The sequence below is a fragment of the Ursus americanus genome, chromosome 17 (genome assembly GCF_024610735.1).
Source record: "Ursus americanus isolate L20-20 chromosome 17, mUrsAme1.1.p, whole genome shotgun sequence".
Classification (NCBI taxonomy): Eukaryota; Metazoa; Chordata; class Mammalia; order Carnivora; family Ursidae; genus Ursus; species Ursus americanus.
Genome location: NC_142143.1, coordinates 21,825,590 through 21,847,100, shown reverse-complemented (window position 1 = coordinate 21,847,100; position 21,511 = coordinate 21,825,590). Strand labels below are relative to the sequence as shown.

At 42.2% G+C, this 21,511-nt stretch overlaps 1 protein-coding gene across 1 annotated transcript in view; it reads right to left on the bottom strand.

Moving 5' to 3' along the window:
- The window catches only part of LOC123780713 (ankyrin repeat and sterile alpha motif domain-containing protein 1B), a 371,480-nt gene that overhangs the window by 34,859 nt on the left and 315,110 nt on the right, over nucleotides 1-21,511 (bottom strand). The window contains exons 7-9 of the mRNA XM_087868839.1: nucleotides 19,318-19,446; nucleotides 17,385-17,456; nucleotides 1,441-1,527 (exon numbers count right to left, since the gene is read on the bottom strand). Of these exons, the coding sequence (XP_087724965.1) occupies nucleotides 1,441-1,527; nucleotides 17,385-17,456; nucleotides 19,318-19,446 (288 nt within the window). The remainder of the gene's footprint in view (nucleotides 1-1,440; nucleotides 1,528-17,384; nucleotides 17,457-19,317; nucleotides 19,447-21,511) is intronic.

Genomic DNA, 21,511 nt, shown 5'->3' with positions numbered 1-21,511 from the left:
CAACTAATAAAAAAGCAAATCAATTGGGATTCTTCTGAGGAGAATCTCCACAGCTGTAATCCCACAACAGTAACTGTCGACCCCATATTGCTGGCTTGAAACTATCATTTCTCAGAAAGCGTCTGACTCCGTGCTTTGGAGATCATCAGCCTGCATGATCGCGCTGGGTTACAAGCTTTCTGCTCAGGTTTCAGAACCATTTCTAAAACTGGGAGGTGGTTCTCCTAAGGAGATCCGGGGAGCCTGGGCTTGCGTGTTGCTGATACAGCAATCTTCTTTGTTCTACTAGACAAATCAGGAAACCTCTGAATTGGTTGATTCAGATGCTCAGGGTTATTATAGTCACCCAGGAGTCACTGCCCGTGGAACTCCCCTCTGGTGTCTAAAGCCAGCTGCCCTGGCCCTAAGTTACTATTGTTTAGTTCACCTGTTTCGTGACTTTGATTCCCTTTCTCCAAAATGGAGTGAGTACACGTAGGGAAACCGGGTAGGGGGTCCAGAAAATAAACGCTATTCACCAATGGGGATTGCCTCATTTCCCCTCTTTCTACAGTTTATCAGTGGGGAGGATATAGGAATAAAACACGTGGACATCTGGGGGTTCTGTGAGGAGGAACCGGTCAGGTTTGGCTGTTTATGGAGGGTGACAGCGGTCACACCCAAGCGTTCTAGTCAAGCCCTGGCGCCCTGTCATCTTTGCCAAGAAAGGAACTCTAGAACACTTAAATAAAATGCAACCCAATTGTTCACACACTTGACCTCAGAGCTCCCGAACTGTCTCCACTATGAGCACAAATCGCAGCAGAGGCACAGCACGGCTTGAGCTTCTTGTCTGATTGTGCCTCTTAAGAAAACCATACAGTTTAAATCCTCTCTTCCATCTCAACAGCTGAGAATAGACACAATTATACAATGTAAAAGTCTGAGAATGTGTTCCTTGCGTCAGGCGTTCACTTCACGTATCCAAAGAAAGGGCATATGTATCTCTAGAGAAATGGGAAGACAAATGTCCTAGTCCTCTGGCTAGTAACATTTTCCTCTGGTGGAGGAACGAGGACATTGCTGCATTTTCATTCTATACATGACTTTTTTTTCTGTTATGATGTTGTCTAGATCCAAAGGGAAATGCCAGGTTCTAAGTGGCCACAGTCTATTAGAGAAGGCGCCACAGAAAAAGCAAAATATGTACAGGAACCCTAGATGAAATCCCCCAGGTGAAATGTGCCTTTCTGTGTATACGTATGAGTGAGTGAGAGAGTGGGCACGTGCGTGTGTGGGCGTGTGTGTGTGTGCATCTACAGTTGTGTTCAGGGAGCAGAAAGGTGGGGGGCAGGACGTGAATAATATGGGAAATGCTGGGCATGATGGGAGCAAAGGATTTTAGATCATATGCTCAGGAGTGTAGCTGGCGTCTAAACCAAAGAGAGGTGCGCTACTCACCTTATTTGTTGCATCAATAAATTTGACTCCTTTATAAGAGACCGAAAGAATAATAGTGGGGACCTTCTTCATTTGCTCTGTAGACTTCTGAAATTAAAATTAGAAAGCTGTTAGAGCAGTTTGTGTTGCATGGCAACTGAAGCACATAATTTCTCCTCTTGAAAGATAAAAATGAGCCCAACTTAAAAACAACACACACACACACACCAAACACACTAATTTAAATGTATGTCTCTCTTCTCTTGGGCTCAGCTAGGGTTGGGGCTTCTAAAGTGTCTGTCTTGCACTTGAGAATCTAAAAAGAGCTTGTTCTGCCGCTTGCCGTGGGTGAAGGAATAGTCCTTTTCCCTGACACCAAAGGGAGAAATGAACAGCTCTGTCTCCTACCGTGATTTCAAGCAACCATTCTTTGACTGGAGTTAAACCATGTCAGAGTTAACTCCAAGGGTGAGTTCAGCATGAACAAAACATATGCCACCGCTCCCCCTTTTCCCCAGTCACTCTTTCTTCCAGGCACGACGTAGGTCTGAATCATGTAGTTAAAATAGGGATTGAAACACATCATTGGGAATTTTTCTTGAATCTGACCAAATCCATAAGAGCGGGTGTATTTACAGCACCATTGCTAGTGACGACGCAGGACAGAATACCACCCTACAACGATGAAGCCCCCCAGAACAGTCTGTATTTTGAGCCACAGGAAAACCAGACAGTCCAGATAATCTACTTCCTCGTTTAGAGCCGCCAAATTTCCTTAGGCTACGTTCTGATGAGAGATGTGCACACCGGCTTCAGTGCAGAGTGTCTGCAGCTTCTCGAGTTTCATGCATCTGTGAAAAGTTTCTCCACAATTTAGGATGTGCCTTTTCTGTTTAGTTTGATCATTCATCACGGGTCACCGATAGTCTGTGTACTTCATTTCCCACTATGGTTCCTCCTAATAATCACATTAAACATTGAGAAGAACCTACCTGACAGTTAGCCTGATGGATTTTCCAGAGAAGACAGGTGGGAAGAAAAGAGAGAAAATACATAAAAAGGTGAGGAAACCATTTCAATAATTCGCAAACAGCACAAAGTCCTGAGAAAGTACACAGAGAACAGGCTTTACAGGTAAACGTGGACACAGTGAAACGCTCTTGTAGGAACAGCTGCGGGCTTTTCAGACCCCATCTCGCCCTTCCTGTCCCCTCATCACTGTTCCCCGCGCCCCACAGCCTCATGACTGACACACCAGAACCTTTCACTGCAGGTGTTCCACAACCACCTGTCTTATGGATAGTAAGCGAATTGGGAGAAAATATTACCCAATTTTCCATTTTTAAATTCTGAAATGTGACCAGACTTAAGGCTTTAAGTTGGATAGTGTGAATGAAACTCACTGAACTTAAAAATAATAATTATGTTACATCTTTCACTTTAGGCATGGAAAAGGTGTTTCACATTTTCCTGATTGTTCTGACCCATTTTTGGGATAGCTACTACACTTGTTTCACAGGCAGAGAAGATGGATCAGTAAGAGTGTTACTATTTAGTATTTATTAAATGTTTCATACAGTATAGAAAAAGGGGGCTCTCCTGAAGTGTTTTTTAACTAGTTTTAAAATTATCCAAACTTGCTAGTTTTCTTTTGTGATTGCCAAAGGGATTTTTTAAGAAAGATTTTATTTATTTTTGGGAGAGAGAGAAAGCAAGCATGGGGGGAGGGGCAGAGGGAGAAGCAGACTCCCTACTGAGCAGGGAGCCAGATGTGGGACTCAATCCCAGGACCCTAGGATCATGACCCGAGCTGAAGACAGACGCTTAACCGACTGAGCCACCCAGGCACTCTGCCAAAGAAATTTAAATACTTTTATCTTTTTAATGCTTTATTCAACCAACTCTTAAAACTGCAAGATTCAACCAACTCTTAAAACTGCAAGATAGGGGCACCTGGGTGGCTCAGTCAGTCAAGCAGCTGAGCGTCTGCCTTCAGCTCTGGTAAGGATCCTGGAGTCCTGGGATCCCTGCTTTGGGCTCCCTGCTCAGTGGGGAGTCTGCTTCTCCCTCTGCCCCTCCCCCTGCTCCTTCTCTCACTCACTCTCAAATAAATAAATCTTTTTTTAAAAAGTACGCAAGATAAATCAAAGGTAAAGCCAGAAGAAATAACACTCAGTGCACGGATTTTAAGGCAAAATCGTGGGCTGAGATCTGTATGGAGGGCGGGCCATAGCTGGCATGGGCAGTGGCTTGGTGCCCTGAATGTATGTGTGAAGGATTCTTTGCGAAGAGTAACAATGGATTTCAACAAATTACCTCATTCGTTTCTTGCCATGAATATATTCTATCAGACAGATCTAGCCATACCATGAAACAATATATAGCTAACATAAGATTAAAATATCAACATTCCATTTAGTACTAAGAAAAACCCAAAAAAGGAAAAAGCAAAACCATTTGTTATCCCTTCAGCAATTGAGTGGTTATATTAGGCAGTGCACTGTGTTGGGAAAACTCTGCGTCTGCTTCAGGCCATGTCAAACAGACCTCAAATTGTGTGCAAACTACAGTCTGCGGAAAGCAGCGTTCCCAAGTGTTGTGTTGAGAAGACTCTGAGCTTGGTGCTTGGGCTCAGTGGGAAAAAGGGGTGGGAACGATGAGCTACACGCCACACAGAGAAGCTACAACACAAAGGTTGATAAATGCACCAGTGATGTGGACAGAGGGCCTCCAGAGTACCGAGCAAGAGAGAGCCTCACTTTGCAGGAGAGAGTGGGGCAAGTCTTCATTACTCATCCAACAAGCACTGTTTGCCTGCTAGGGCTGACTGAACTGGCTCTTAAAGGATGAACAGGAATTTTCCAGGTGCTAAAAGAGGACAAACGAGGCTGTTTTAGCAGAAGAATCAACATACACACAAAATGAGAAACAATATGGTGAGTTTGGGTAGTTGGTGGAAGATGAGGTTGGTACAGTAGGTTGGAAGACTGTGGAAGACTGTGACTTACTCTGCCAGGCTAGAATCCACTGGAAGTTTTTTAAGTAGAGTGTGGGTGATTGGATGCACTGGAACAGCTGAGGCTGGAGGCAGGCAGGAAGGGGAGATGGAAATTCAAACGGGGGACCCTAAGCCCCCGAGCTGAAGCAGCACCATCATTGAAGAGGGAGCCATAGCTCCGATGAGTAAGACTCAGGCGGGTCTGCTAACCCATGTGCCGCAGAAGATGAGTGAGCGAGAGTGGGTCACAGATGAAGAGGCCTTTCGCGGAGATAAGCGGATACTACAGGGGAAGAGGCTTTTGCATGAAACCCTCTCGCGCATGCTCAGTTCGATACTCAGGTGGAGACGTCCAGCAGGAAATGAGAAGTAGGAATCTGATCGGGAAACCCATCTGCATCGAGGGGGTGCCTGAGGAGCTGGGAGCAGACGAGGTGGCTCAAGGCGTGAACACGAGGAGGGCGAAGCAGCCCCTGTCCGCGTCACTGCAGCTGAAACTGAGCTGGGAGGCGGCCGAGCACCGCGGCGCAAAAGTCGAGGCACGTTCCGAAGAAGGTGGGGGCCGCGTCGAGGCCACAAGGACCGGGAAAAAGTCTGAAAAATCGAAGCCCAGCACAGTGGCTGGCACACGTAGCGGCTACTGTTTTTATTGGGTCTCCTGGGGGAAATCCCTCGCTTTAGCAACTAGAAAAATGTGTTGCTCATTTTAAGAGCAGCTTGAGGAGAATGGTGGCAGCAGAGGAAGGAACCCAGGGATTTGTGCACCGAATATCAGGGGAGGGAGTGGAGAGCTGGAACGACAGCCGGGCCAGGTTACAGGCGCTGGGCCAAAATGAAGGCTTCAGTGGTGATTTCTGACCAGATACGAAGATTCTACAGTGTTCGCTCATTCAAGTTGAACAATGAAGAAAACATAAAAGCCGATCGTTTCTTTTTCTTTCATGGGTGCCCAGGATCCCTGCTTTCCTAATGAGGCCGTCCTGGGAGGCCCCTGCTGCAGGTGGCGCTGGGGGGCCACCCCTCCCAGTCAGGAGTCCCACTGAGCACCTTGACAAGAGGACTCGGGGCCCTGGCTGGCCTTCAATGTAATGCCCCTCCTTGAAGGCATTTATGATTCTGTAAGAGCTAAAAATCCAACCTCTTTCAGGGGATTTTCTCTTGGTGTGCTTTGACAGAGCTTTCAAAGAGGGCTTTTCATTCGTTATTTTAACGAAAGATGAAAACACACAGAAAGAAAGCAAATACACGAAGTCTTAGGGAGAATAATCAGGGAGGCAAAAAATCCAATAAGCGCCTACTCCATTTTATGAGGGTTCTACAGATATCGAAAAGTGAGCAGGGCCTCAGTCCAATCACAGGCAGCCCATGTCTCACTGTCTCCATTTGCTCTTATGTTGTTGCAGTTACGGGTTTCTTCTTGGTTCACGGAGCCGCTTAGGCTGGACATCACTGCGCAAGTTAAAAGGGCTTGCCCTCGGGCAACGGTGGTCTCTGTGATCTACCTGCAAGCTTTGCTGGGATTCTGGATAGTTAATGCTCCCGTATATGTACAGATGTTAAAACATTCAAGCCTTATTTATTTGTATAAACGGAATTCTCTTCTTCAGTAAAATGCTGGGGGCAAATCTTATGTTATGGTTCTCTTTTGTTTCTAGTTTTTTTTTTCTATGCCACACTCTTTGTGGAATTTCTGAGGCTTCCTCCAGTCCTCAAACTCCCTCCCCTTCAGTGCCAGCTCTACAGCAGAGACTGATTTGTAAGGAGGATCTCCAGATACCTCAGCAGCTGAATACTCCCAGGTAATGCCCCAAACTAACTTAACCTTTATAGCATCTTGCTCTCCTGCTAAAAAAAGCATTATAGTGACAGTTGATTGTATTTTGTTCACAAGTTCTCAAAATAAGATTATCATCCTTTTATTACTCCAAGAGAAACAATATTTAGTTATACAGGGATGCTACATTTCTGAAACCTAAACTAAAACGCAACTTTTGAATCTTAAATGCAAGACCAGCTTTATATTTAGCACGTGGGTTTGTATTATCTATAAGCATTATACAGAAAAGGGATTGTATATCCCTTGTATCTGGAGGTGCACACCTGAGACATTGTTCTTAACAGGTAAAGTAATTGAACACTTTTAGAGACAGCCAGCGAGAGAGGGAACACAAGCAGGGGGAGTGGGAGAGGAAGAAGCAGGCTCATAGCAGAAGAGCCTGATGTGGGGCTCGATCCCAGAACGCCGGGATCACGCCCTGAGCCGAAGGCAGACACCCAACCGCTGTGCCACCCAGGCGCCCCTAATTGAACACTTTTAAACATTTTTTTTTTTAAAGAGGGATATTTGGATTCACCAAAGAAGGCAATACCATCTCTTGTCTTTTCCTTTTTCAATTATAAATTATGAGCTTTTTGGAATCTTTGTATCAAGTCAGAAATGGCCATTGATGCTTTTATTTTATCCTTATAGCGTGGCCTGAAAAGAAAAAGTTTCTCATTTTCTAATGCAGAATCAACAGCAGGAGAATATCCTTTTGAGACTGCAGGGATGGTCTGGTCTCAGAGCACGATTTTCGTTAAGTGTGAGGGAGAGCAAAGAGGTTTGCGACAGGGAGCACTTCAGTTGTGAGCTGTAATGTTGCGTTTGAGGCTGGAGTGATGTTTAGTCTCCTAATGAGAATTATTTGTGCCCCGTAACCAGTACAGAGAGGGAACGGAATGAGGCAGTCCATGGGGGGAGGGGTGATCACCAGCCCTTCCTTCTTACAATACTCTGCTCATTTCCAGTGTATTTTAAACACAGACTGGGAAATAGCTCTCCGGACCATCTACTGCCATCCAACTTATATTTTTAACCCACACATGGCTACCCTGAGAATGCTTTCTAGTTAGATATTCAAGTGCTTTGAGTCATAACTATTAATTTTGCCATATAATATTTTCTTTAGTTCGTTTCAAAGCTTAATTATTGTATTCAGTTTCAGCAAGTAAATTAAAATAGGATCAATTATGTTTGGTAGCCCTAAGTGACTTTCAAACGACTTAAAAAATGCACAAAAACTGGTAATGTTGCAGAGATTATAAGAGGTAGGGCGCAGAACACAGATCAGCCATTTGAAATGCACTTTTGCCCTCTGGAGCTCAGTTTCAATGTTACTTTCTGGGAAAGCCCTGTGTGGCCCCCCAGCCTGACACGATGGCTGTCTCTTGCTCCCCAGGCCTGCCCTGGGAACCTCTGCTACTCTCCCTTGAGGTTCACTGCCCTGCTCTTGGGGTTGTTTGTTTCCCTCACTCTTCAGGGGGTTCCTGGACGATGGCCCACACCTTTCTTGATTTGTTTCTTGTCTCCCTCATAATGACTAGTATATATGGTCTTAGGTTGAACCCTATGACATGGCCATTTTTATGGATCAAAAAAATGGCTGAGTATCAGCAATTTCATAGGGTTCAATCTAGCAGCTGCTAAAGTGCATGATTATTAAGTGAACGAGCAAATGAGTTGATGTATGGTAACAAGCACAAAGCCAGCTTTATAAGAAAGAACCACGGTACCAGCCTCTCAACGCACAAAGAGCTCGGCAAAGTTTTCAGAGAGCCCTGGTGCCCAGAGCCAGGCATGAAGGCCCTGGAAGAACTTGGAGGACCACAAATGTGATTAGAGATATGCCAAGAGATTCCTATGGGATGGGAAAGCTTCACAGACCTCTGTGATTTGTCAGCCTTAAGGAGAGAAGGGCTAGGTGCTCATTTTTGTAATAGGAAACCGGTTCAAACTGCAGGCACGGAGAAGGAATGACTTCTTGAGAGGGCAGGAGGATTATTAGGGGCAGCTGGGAAGTTTTTCCCTCTGGACGTCTTTAAAAATTGTTTGGACTTTCATTTGTCACTAATGACTTAGGGGTAAGTCTCATTTGGCTGGGGAATGAGGCTAAATGACCTCTCAAGGGCTTTTCTGGTCATGAGAACTCGACACGAGGGCTGGGTGAATACAGAGCCTCGCTCAGACCACGTGACAAGAGCAGACGGTGGGCAGGCGGCCACTCAAACGACTCCTCGGGCACCAGACACGGCTATTGCACTGGCAAGAGTAACTCACACGCCCTGGCCGAATCTAGCACAGCACACGGCGATGCCCTCCATCTCTACTCCTCTGGCCCCGGCTGGTTTCCAGGCGCCATGGCGGAATGATTCTACCAGGGCAGCCTGTCCACACAGCAGACCTAACAGGGATGCCCAGTGGACCAAGGCAATGGTTCTCAAACTTTTTTGAGCATTTGAATCCTGTGGAAGGCTTGTTAAATAACAGATCGTTGGGCTCCAACACCTAGAGTTTCTGATTCAGTAAGTGCTATGAACTGAATGGGATCTTCCAAACTTATGTTGAATCCTAATGTCCAATGTATTAGTAGGTGGGGCCTTTGGGAGGTGCATGGATTGTGAGAAGAGAGCTCTGAATGGCGTTAGTGGGCTTCTAAGAGAGGCCTCTTCTACTGTGAGAGGGCACAGTGAAGATGACTGTCAATGAGCCAAGAAGAGGGCTGTCACCTGACACTAAATCTACCAGTGCCTTGACCTTGGGATTTCCCAGCCTTCAGAACCACAAGAAATGAATTTCTCCCTGTAATCTGGTATTTTTATCACAGCAGCCTGAACAAACTAAGACAGTAGGTGAGGTAGGGCCAAAGATTCTGCATTCATAACAAATTTCCAGATGCTTGCTGCTACCACAGTTTGAGAACTTCTGCTCTAAAAATACAGTTGATTTTTGATTGAAAGTCACCGTCAGAGCTGTTCTCCACGATGCATGTAAACTCAGTTGTACTGCATCCTACATTAATTCAGAGAGCAGTTAATTTATCAAAACACACTATCCTCCACTTGACAAGTGATTTCCAAAAATCCTTAGTTAGCACTTAGCTACAGCTCTTGGTCTTCAGAGCAAATAACAAGAGTTATTTAACCTTCCATAGTTTCTCAGGGGCGCGAAAGTATAAAACATTCTTCATAAAATAAAGAGTTCAGGTCATAAAGATAGATTCCGGAGTTACATCTAGAATAGATGTTGATCAGACAGAGCTGATAAGCCCAGGGGTCACGCTGAAGATGTATGGTTTCTCATAAAAGTCTCCCTGTCCTCCCTCAACTAAGCACATCCAAGATATTAAGTACATGCCCTTGAGAGATGTGACGAGCAAACATCAACACATTTTTGTGCACTGCTTCTGGGAGTGTAAACTGGAACACATTTTTTGGAAGGCAATTTGGCAATACTTACCCAGAGTTTCAAGATATGTATACTTTTGACCTAGCCATTCTACATTTAGTCGAAATAATCAGACCAGCTGCACAAGATTTGGGTATGGGGATGTTGCCCACAGGACTGGTTATAACTTGAAAAGATTCAAAGTGACCTAATGACCAATAAGGGGAACTGGTTAAGTAAGTTTGGTTCAGTTATGGATTGGAATATTGTTCAACCACTACGAGTAATACTGAAGATGAATATATATCGGAATAAACATATTTTAGAATATATTGTTATGTTAAAAATAGATTACAAAACAGAAAACAGTAGGCACTGAATATTTCTATTTCTTTGTAGGAAAAGGGTGCCTATGAATGCGTGAAAAATCACCCTGGAGGCTCCCGCATGAACCAGGTGTTAACAGAGAGGTGTTTACCATGTCTGTGTGACAAAATTACAGCTGCTTTTATTTCTTCTTTCCCTAGCTCTATTTTAAAACCGGATAACAATGAATGTGTACTGCTTCTTCAATAATAAAATGTAAAATTTTAAAAATGTGTAATCTTTGGGTTAAAAAGCTAATTGTAAACATGTGAAAAACACACCAATTTGTTTAATCCATCACATATAAATACAACTGCAGAGTGTGTGTGTGTGTGTGTGTGTGTGTGGTCACCTTGAATTTATGAAGGGACCCACCGCTAAGCTTCTTACTCCAGAAAGCACTGTGTTACAGCGAATAGGAGCACAGAAGGGCATGTGTGGATTCCTGTCTTGGCTCCACTGTGTGTCAAGGTATTTAACCTCTATGTCTTAGTTATTTCATCCGTAAAATGGGTATGTTAATACAGCATCTACTTTGGAGAGCTGTGAGGATTACGTAATTCGGTGCCTAGCATGTAGTGAGTACCAATAGATTCTAGCTGTTACTCTTATTCTGAGGATGGATGCTTTCACTTAGCTGCTTTCCGAAGTCTGGCATCCCACTAGCAAAAGAGAGAAGTAAAATCGAGATCGGTGAGCCTAACGGACTCCTCTTGGGGCTGCATGCTACCACAGCAGTGACATGTGGCTTCAGGAGTGAATGTTCAGCAGAGCCACACATCTGGACTGAGGACAATGGACTCAATACATTTAGAAAGAGAGCTTAAGACAAAGTGGGAATTAAAGACAGAGTGGCCCATCACATCTTCTTGTGCCGTGGAGTAGTGAGGGTGTCACACGGGAAAAGAACCAGTAACAAGAGCAACAGAAACAAACAAAGAAAAAATGAAGAGCACTTGGGTATGAAGACGACTGGGATGAAAGGATTGGGACTGCTGAGTCCTCCTTTGGGAGGACCTCCAGGAAAACAAAATCACAAAGCAAAAGTACACGTATGCGTGAGCAAAGCTCGGCAGCAGGCAGTTAGAAATGCTGTTTCTTTGTGTGTATGGTCATCTTAACACACGCTCACACCTGTGGGCTTAGACCTGTCCTGACCTGGCTCGTGTAGTACTTGGGAGGGAGCAAAAGAAGAAATATTTGGTTTTTCCCTGAAACTTGGGAAAATGGAGATTTGTAAAAAAAACAGCTGTTTACAAGGTTTTTTTCCCCAGCCTGGTTCCTAAGTAATAGGCCCACGATATCTTTCAGTGATGTGACGTAGTGAGGGTGTTAACAGGAGTCTCTTCTAAGGTCCAAGAGGCTTCTTAAAATTTCCATCTAATTCTAAAATCTTTTTTCAAGCTTTCCCATCCGTTCTCCAACATTAATTTGTTTCCTTACAAGCACAGAAAAAAGACAACCTTCACACTTCAACCAAGGCACAATTATTTGGAAATCTGTATATCTGAAAATTCAACTTTAGAATTGCCTCTAGACTGAAAGTTTAAAAATGAGACAAGTGAAGGCGAACAGATTCAACGAGAAACCTGAACTCTGGTATCTGAACTGGCTAAGCCTTTTGGGAAATAAAGATTCCCAAACCGTAATTTGCCAGATCTGCTTATTCCTGACTTAAAAATAACTTTAAAATACTTCCTATCTTGCATTGATTGTAGTTGAAAACAGATATTTTTCCTTTATTTTAAGAGAAATTTCCTTGAGCATAGACACCTGTGAACAATACTAATCATCAACTATGGGATTAGAGAAAGTCAGATTTCACAGAGTATTAAATTGAATATAATGGCCCGCCTCGTACAGTAGCACAGGTTTCATAATGGTATATCTAATTAGGGAAGTGACTGACTACTGTGTATTAGTGATAATTGTCCCTGAGGCAAAATTCAGGGCTGGGGGATGGGGTATGTGTAAGTCTGGGGAGGCAAAAAGGAACAGAACCTCATCTGGCCCTTCACCAATTACTGTATGTCTTGGAATATTTCAAGTGGGAGTTACTTACACCAAAGAAAACACCGAAAGGCCTTTATTGGTTTGTAAAGTTCAGTCCTGTGGACACATTATTTAAAAGAGGCAAGCTAACTCCCAATTGATTAAGGAACAAGTTACCTTCCCAAAAGACAAAACTGCAAAATTACATTTACCATCGTATCTATGGTTTCCCATCGTTTTCTCTCCCTATCGGCGATGGCCTTTAAAAACTGGAAATAAACGTGCAGGATGCCTAAGTTTTTGAATACTCTCTTACATGTTTGTGAAGATAGAAAACCAGGGAAATGACTGGGACACTGGTATTTTAGTTGAGGGAAAACAAATGAAATAATCCAAAGCAAGTCTACCCATCAACTTGTTTTTCGAACGTCTGCAGGAAGAGGTCAATGTGATTTCGAGGTTCTACTGAACGAGACTCTCTACTACAGGCATTATTTTACTGAACCGTCAAAACCACCTTAAAAGGTAGCTATGCTATCGCAGGCCCTGGGGATCCAATACACACCGTTCCTGCCCACTAAGGGGCACGGGGCATGAGGAACGAGGCGCTTGTCCAGTGTGACATGAGGGGTGACAGAAGGAAGGTTCTGTGTTCAATGGGGAACACGTTTGGGGGCATCGTATTCAGGATCGTGGAGCGAATACTTCCCCTCGGCAGTCCTTTCAAAAATGAAGACTCTCTCTGAGCACAGAGTTAGCTGGAAAACTCAGCATAAAGTTGAGTAACGTAAAAGGCAGCACTAAAGGAGTATGCTTAGATTAAACAGACGTCTCTTACGACTCCTCACACGCCACTAATACATGTTTTTAGGTTTTAACTAGAAATGTCTGTAAATCTGTTGCACTAAAGGAATTAAGCAACCGTGTTGTCCTACTGAAGAGAGAAATAATTCACAGAACTCAATCTTCCTAAAAGTGTGCCTCCGTGTCAAGGCATAGCTCATCTCTTAGGCTTTTATTGTAGAAAACTCTGAACGATAAGACAAAAATTGTGATTTTGCTTATAGAAATTATCAGGGTTTAATGCAATTTCCTATTGATTCTTTTTCTCAAAACACAATTCAGGAGATAATTTTAAGAGGGTTTGGATCCAGGGGGAAAAGAATCTTAAGATAAAAACCTGCATACGAATGTTTATAGCGGCTCTATTCATAAACGCAAAACCTAGAGACAACCAAGGGGGCCTCCAATAGGGAAATGGATAAACTGTGGTACATCCATATGAGGGAATATTACTCAGCGACTAAAAGGAAACAGCTGTCAATCCACAAAAGACATAGAAGAAGGAAGCTTAAAAGCATATTGCTAAATGAAAGAACCCGGTCTGGAAAGGGTACATACTGTATGATTCCAGCTATATGACGTGCTGGAAAAGGAAAAGCTATAGAGACAGTGAAAAGATCAGTGGTTGTCAGGGGCTGCGGGAGCAGAGGAGAGGAGATGAACAGGTGGAGCAGACGGGATGTTTAGGGCCTGAAACGATTCTTTGTGATACTGTGAGATACAGGACATTATGCATTTGTCAAAACCCAAAACACAAAGAATGAACTCTAATGTAAAGCACAGACTCTAGTTAATAACATAACAATATTGGTTCATAATTGTGACAAAGGTCCCACACCAATGCAAATGTTACTAATAAGGGGAACTGTGAGGGTGGTGGTGGTGGAGGGAGCATATATTCAAGAACTCTGTGCTTTATGCTCAGTTTTTCTGCTAACCGAAAACTGTTCTAAAGAGTCAAGTCTATTAGAAAAACCGTAAGACAGGTCGAAGAGGGAAAAGGCTGGCTAACCTGAACACAGACAGAAGTGATTCCATATTGTAGCATGATGTGAATTACTATCATCTCCCACACTTAGTTTATGATGGCCTATTTGTGATTGAAATAGTATGTATCTAATTAAACACCAGAACATCAGTGTAGAATTATCTTTGTTTCAGAACTGGAGGGGACCTTAGAGATGAATAAACAGGTTTAGCCAAACTTAGAAATTAACCGATTGTGACTACCAAACACTCCAAATGTTTCTGAAGAGGGAAAACTGTGTCTGGTGTGTGCGGGGGCAAAGTACATGTGTTTAAGTAAGTACTGTGGAAAAAATGTAGTTGCTTAGGGTGCAGTAAAAACACTCCTGAAATTTTTATTTAGGTTAACAGATTGGAATGTACCCCAAATTACTACATATGTCTATACCTAAATGGTTTAATTTGGCTAATTTTACAGAGTCTTTGAGGGTTCTTAAAGCTCTTTCTTTATCCATAGAAATGATCCACATTTTCAACTATTTTAAGACTCAGGACAATAAATGTTCCACTGGCTCATCAGAGCGGTGGTACAGCCTAGGATTTGGAGTTTGGTGGTAAAAGTAAATCACCCCAGTTCAAACCCTGGTTGCCCTGCTTCCTGGCCAGGTAACCTTGGGCAAGTTACCTAACTTTCGTCGGCCTTGGTTCCCCCATATGAAAAGTGGGGACAACGGCAATACTTACCCTGTGATTAAACGGACGAACGCACATGATCACATGCGCAAGGCCTGCTATACGGCTCTCAGATGTTAACAGTTACTGGTGCTAATAAACTGACTTTAGGAGGCCCTGCCTGCAGGTCATTTTGGAGACCACCTAGAATGCTCCTGCAGGTTGCCGGACGCATGAAGACCTCTCTACAGTGATACTTCGCCTACCTTGGGGGAGCTAAATGTTAACGCGTTGGACTCCTCCACTGAACTGTGAAGTCAGTGGGAGCAGGAGCTGAATCTTAGGCATCTTTGTTAACGAAGTACACTACAGAAATATCTCTCAGAATAAAGGACCATTACTGATTTACTTCTTAGTGGGAAAGAAATGTTAATTTCAACTAAAACGCAACGGTGAATTGAAAAGCTCTCCCCCCGCCCCCTCGAAAGAATAAACCAGGTCAAGTTTTTATCTATGGTACTTAGGCCTAATGATATTACTATATATCAACTTTTAAGATCATCGGTGTCCTACAGTATTTCCCCTGGGTGGACTTGATGATTCCGGCACTTTGGGCTGCAAGGCCACCCTACTGAAAACAGAGAAAACAGCAACTTGAGGTTCAAACCGAAAATTAACTGCAAGTTGAGATCCACACCATTTTCAGTTGGTGAGAGTTCTAATTCACAACACCATAGTCTTGGATAACAGCAAGCCTGTGCTTCTAGTTAGGAAAGGCCCTAGCGAACCCAGTGAGTGCAACCGTAGCTACTGTACCCAAGACTGATATTTATTTAATCAGGATGGGAAATAAGAGTTGGTGATATTCTAAGAAGCAATAAAGTTCCTATTCTCATGTAAACGACCCCAAGTAAACATGGGCAGCAAACCAGAAAAACTTGCCCCAAAGAACAGAATGGCTTCTAAACAGACGGCCTTTCCGGTTTCATTGTAAGCAACAGACAAGTATTTAACTAAATTATTCTCCACCAACATTATTAAAATGGCTTTCCTGTTGTTATCAGAATGGAATTTCAGATCCACTTAATTTCAAGAAATTGACTGAAATTCAAATCACAAATCTGGTTTTAAATGGTGCTCTGTACTCTATGCACTACTTATGCTGATTACAGCATTGAAGTAGCTGGACGCAGATAAGGGAGTTAATAGTATTAAATCAGAGATGCCAAATTAATTTCTTAGACGTGTTCATAAATAGCTCTAAAATTATTACGAGGCTTGATGACTGAAAAATGTTCCCATTTTCTTATTGTTCATTGGTGACATAATTTAGATCAGATACACATTTAGAATACAAGATTCCCGGAATTACAAAACCACGAACGAGGACCCCTAAGGGGCATCTAGTCCAATGTCCTCATTTTCTAAGTAAGAAAAATGAGGCCCGGGAGAAGCAGGAGAGCATAGTGGTTAAACGCTTGGGCTCTGGAGTCTGACAGACCTGCGTTCCAGTTCCAGATTGGCAAGTTCCTCACTATGTGACCTTGGGAAAGTTTTTTAACCTCTCCAAGCCTCAGTCTCTTCAAGTGTAGAATGGGGATAAGGATGGCACTAAACTCTAGGTGGGATTAAATGGGATAAACTTGCAAAGCATTCAGCTCAGCACAGAAGACTGATACATTCTAACTACTCAGTAATATTAGCAGCTACTACAATGATGACTAAGACTGACTTCCAAGGCAATGTAAGCAGCAACAAAACCAGAACACAGAGTTCCTGATCCCTATCACAGCTTTTTCCCTCTAAATACAGTACCTGGGTTAAAAGAGTCAATGGCACTGACAATATAACTCTGTATCAAATAGAAGGATAACTAATTTCAGTCTTTCTTGCTATTGAACTGATCTGAATATTAAATCAGCGATCGCATTTGGAGGTCTCAATTTCATGAAGATTCACACATACTTGGCTTCCATGAGCAATCAATATTACATATTTGCCTTCGTAATTGTTTTAATTTTTAAATATTTCCCACCCAACACTGCTCATGTAAAATAAAACAACATATGTTAGCCACAAATAAGAGTTAGGGTTCACTTGCTAACAATCTTAAATTTGAGTCTGGTTAGTTGCTATATGGAATGAGTCTACTATTCTTAAGCTGTACTGTCAGGTATGGCTATAGCCTCTGTACATCTGCTATGGAGGAAGCAAGGATGAGGGACACATTAAAAAAACAATAACAAAATACAGTGGATGTACAGGAGTAAGACTCGGTTTGGCTAACAGAGACGCCTAGGAATCCAGCAGCCACGGATCACAGACATTTACAACTGCCATTTTTGTCAACATGTAGTGCCCTTACGTGATTTACTCAGAGTTGAATGTTTTCTTCTTATACTAAAAAAAACAAAACAAACAAACAAAAAAAACCACACCAAAAAACAAAACAAAACAAAAAACCCCAGAATTGAGAAGCCTCATAAAGAATGTTAGCTTTATATAACAGGCTCTCAATACTTGAGCATTTGATAATTTTTTAGTTAATTGGTGGTCTTTACAGTAAATATTCTCAGACTCGCAGGTAGGTGCTTAACGCGTTTTCTTGCAAGAAACTAAAGATCATTTTTCTCTTAATCTGGAGAATGACCAGTGTACATACAATTAACTTTAAATCTTTAAAAATAAGAGTAAATGCAACATGGCATAAATACATCAACACGTCCAACAGACATTGACTCCCACTACATGAGATAAAGCTCAAGCATAAACATGAACAAAGCCCAAACACCTTTTTATGTAACAGCAATGTGATTCAGCAGACCAGCAGATGAAGAAAATAGTCATTTGAAAAGTGGCAATTTGTAACCATACCCGGTATTTAGTATTTCAGCGACTAGAAATAAAATTCTTTGGCAAACTTACCCGCATTTTTGCACAGGCATCTTGGGTTGATTCTGTCCCTCTGAGCTCTTTTATCAGCATAGAACCTAAATACTAAAATACAGAACAATTCAATGATTTATGGAAAAGAGAGTTTAAATATGAGTTGCAATTTAAAACCAAACTGTGGAAGTCCTACTGGCTGGGTTTCCTGGCTGAAAGTTGTTGAATAACTTTTAAAAAACTAACAGTAACTAATCCTAACAAATGCTTTTAGAGAGAGAATTAAGCAGTTCTGAGAGCCGTAAATTGCTCTTTATAATAAAACTGCAGCATTTTCTAAAGATGCCATCTTTCAAATCATATTTAACTGCAAAATGGGGGCATCTAAAAATGTTCCCCCCCCCTTTTTTTTTGAGGCAGCAATGTCTGCAAAAATAAATCACGCTACTCTACGTAATTACAGGGTTGTATGAGACAGCTGAGAAGCTAAGCGACATGCACCCCATTTGGGCTGAGTTGGCTGCGTAGGTAATTAACGTTAGGCGGCTCTCAGGCGGAGATGCAGTTTGGGGTCTTTTCATTCACAGCTGTGGGCCCAGGGGTTGATCCACCTGAGAATGGGATGGGCACGAGATAGGAGCCTGCGGGGAGGGGGAATGGCATTTCGGTTGTCCCAGGAGGGAGAGAGCCCAGTTCCTGGTGCAAACCGACACTGGCGGGGGTGGGGGTGGGGGCGCTGAATGGGGTAGGAGAGAGATGAGAACGTCTCTTCCCAAGAATTACCAATCACTTTGCTGTTAGGTGATCTGACCCAATACCGCCCTGGTACAAAACGCCACTCACGCTCCAAGTTCTGCCTGGGGCGGGAGGAGCAAAGAGTTTGTAGCAAAATATCTGTTTTGCCTTTCCATCAATTGACTCCTCTTCAAGTTTTTGAAGCTTCAATAGGGTTTCTTTCTTTTGTCATTTTTTTCCCTCCCTAATCTCCTTCCAAAAAAAAAAAAAAAAGGAAGAAAGAAAAAGAAAGAGCTCTATGTGTCTTTTTTTTTAATGCGAATTAAAATAATTTTTTCCTGATATGACTGAAGGAACCCTGGCACGCTCCAAAACCAAGGCTGCGAATCGGGCGCGCAGACCAGAAAATGCCCGACGCGCAGAGGGGCGTGCCCTTAGGGGCGCGGGGCAGAGGGCGTGGTTACGGGCCCGGGGAAAGGCGTGTTTCGAAAGGCGCAGGGGTTGGTTTGGCGTTAGAGCTTGGCAGGAAGGAGGCATTTCGGTTCCACAGTTTTGGGGCGATTACTGCTGAAATAAATCCGTATAGATAACAAAATGAAAAAAAGGCCGAAATTGTTATGCAACAACCAGAATGCCCGCGTCTTAATCAAATTAAGGAAAATGATCTCGGAGAAATCCTTGCCTTTTCAGTTATTGGGGAAGTTTGTCCTAATTGAAACATTTCTCTCTAAAAGAGGTGATTTTACTTTTCCGGCTGCAGTCATGACAACCACCTGTCCCCAAAGCTATGGTATTTTTTCAACATTTGTTCGTATTACTTGTGATTCTCAGCCAAGCCTGATTCCCTCTCCTATTAGAAAAAAGTACCCAGTAACACAATCCTAATGAAAAAAATCTGGTAGTAGACCCAGTGTTTTGAGATCACTGGTGAGTGTTGTCTATCTGTGCTATATTTATATTCATTTCCATTTTAAGATTGTGCTTTATCACATTTCATTTAAAATATACAACTGTATAAGAAGGCAAAATAGACCTTAAACACACAAGATTAAAAGGGATTATAAAACTCTATTTTTTTGGACTTTGTATAGAAAAGGTTACTTTAAGAAAAAGGAGAGAACACTTTTAGAGCTTCAGTGATGGACATTTTGGTATATTTTCAATATAAAAGTAAACAAGCCAGAAGTACACCCTCTATTCCCACTGGTACCCAAATACTGAATTTATAGTAACTTACAAAAGCTTTGTAATCACACGATTGGAAGATGAGCTTTTCTGGGTGATGTTGCCAGTATTGTACTGGAGTTGAGGCCGTGGCTTCATTTGGAGGTCGCAAGGTAATGGAAGGTTCTCCCCAGTCTCCTGTCTGAAAATCACATTTATTCTAGAGGTAATATGGGAAGTCGGCAAAGCTCATTCCCTATTGCTAGCCTGACTTCATCTTATACACGTGTGCTGGAATGGGCAAATGCGTTGGGGTGTATTATATGTCTATAAATACTTCTACTATTTATTATGGGTTTATATATGTGGTAGCATATTTCCCAAAGCTGAGTTAATTTCTGAGGTGTGAAAAAAGTTATTCCATTTTTACACCCTAAGCTAAGTGAATTTTAAATGAAACATGGAAATATTCATAAATGATGCACTAATTCATAATTTTCTGTTACAACAGAAAAAGAACATATGACCTTTGAAAGAATTTTCTGGTTTTAAGTTTGGTTATTTGAACTTTTTAGTCTGAATTGCTTTTACATTCAGAATATACAGTTCCATGAATTTCAGTTTCCAAATATGACATGTACGATGCACTTGGGATGATTTTAGATCTCTGGAGAAAAGGTAATATAAGTGTGATTCTAAACAACATTTTAGAAGAAGAATTTACGAATGGATGGCTAGTTTCCCTCATCTGAATTCACTGGTGTTGATAAAATGCCACTGTGACAGTCTTGATGTATTCAGCTACCTTTCTCAGAAAACCTAGAGCACAAACGAATCATAAACATTTAAGTGCCAAGTTTGGTCATATGTGCATATGCACGTACTTGAGGATCTTAATTCACAAATACAAGCACGTGCATATTTGATGGCATATCATATAATGCATATACCCGCTAAGACAGAAGACACCCCATCGTTTCATCTATCATTGTCCATGGGTTAGCCTCGACCAGTTTTATCACTATAATGGCTTAGTATGATCATCTATAAAGCCAAAGGCTGGTGTTGGCAGGTCTTTTCTGGGTTCTAGTCTGATTTAGATATTATATATGGGGGAGTTCTCACTCTTTTCCTTGGTAAAGATTCTAATTTCTCGAAATTCAGTTCTTTGTTCTCAAATGGACATTAACAAAAACTAGACAACAGGCAGATTTCCAAAGCCACTCTCTTTTGACCTGGATTCGGCTGCTCTTGTAGAATTAAGGAATTAACCTTTCTCAGGAGTTGGAAGAATATAAATAGGTCTCATGAGCTCCCAAACCAAGTAAAACCTTGGTCAGAGGCCAAGTTCCACAGCAGTACTAGCAAATGGGTTGATACTGTAGGGTTTCTTAAGGAGGATTTTCAAGGAATCTAGGATAAGAATGCAAAATTTTGGATGTAAGTGTATATTTTGGGGAAGAAAAATGTCTACAGCTTTCATTAAATTCTTTGAAAGGATCAGAAACTCCAACAGGTTAAAAACCACAAGTCTCCAGGAATGGCTTCAACGGGACGTGTGTTTTGGGGAAGAGGACTAGCATTCTAATTTTCTCTGAGCAGTTTGGACTTACGTTAGGGGGCACATGAGGGGCGGCTGATGCTGGGAAGAGTTAGGCACAGGCTTTGCTTTCTGAAGTTTCTGCCTTTGAAAAACTAGAAGAAAATTCTCGAGCCCCTCAGGAATGCACAGGCCTTTTCACTGAGGCAGAGAACCTGAAGCTCTTCCTGAGATGGGTCACTCCCAGACTCGGGAAGAGCAGTTAGTATCTTGCGAGCTCACTGGCTTCTCACTGGAGCATGTGGCCTATCAGATTCCCCGGAGCTCCTCATGCTCTAGTCTAAGCCCTTCCGTGTGTTAGTTTTGTTCTAGTTGCTAATTTACTTGCATGTGGCTTGGTTCTCCTATCTACTGTCTGTTGAAATTGTTAAGACTTTACCTGAAATAATTACTTTAGCACTTTTGTCTATCTTATGACCCATCCCTGACTCATTCTTGAATTTTCTCTTTATAACTTTAATTTTGTAAAAAAAAAAAAAAAAAAGACTGGCTGCGATTAATTTTAGGAGAAAGTTTTCCTCTGGCTGCCTATTATGATCTTTTCCTTCCCTTTCAAACATCTGGTCTGTATTATCTCTCAGTCTTTAATTCAACTGGCTGTGATTTGCTCTTAAAAAAAAAAAACTAGGATGAAATTTGAAAATGTAGAAAATGCGGATTTCAATAC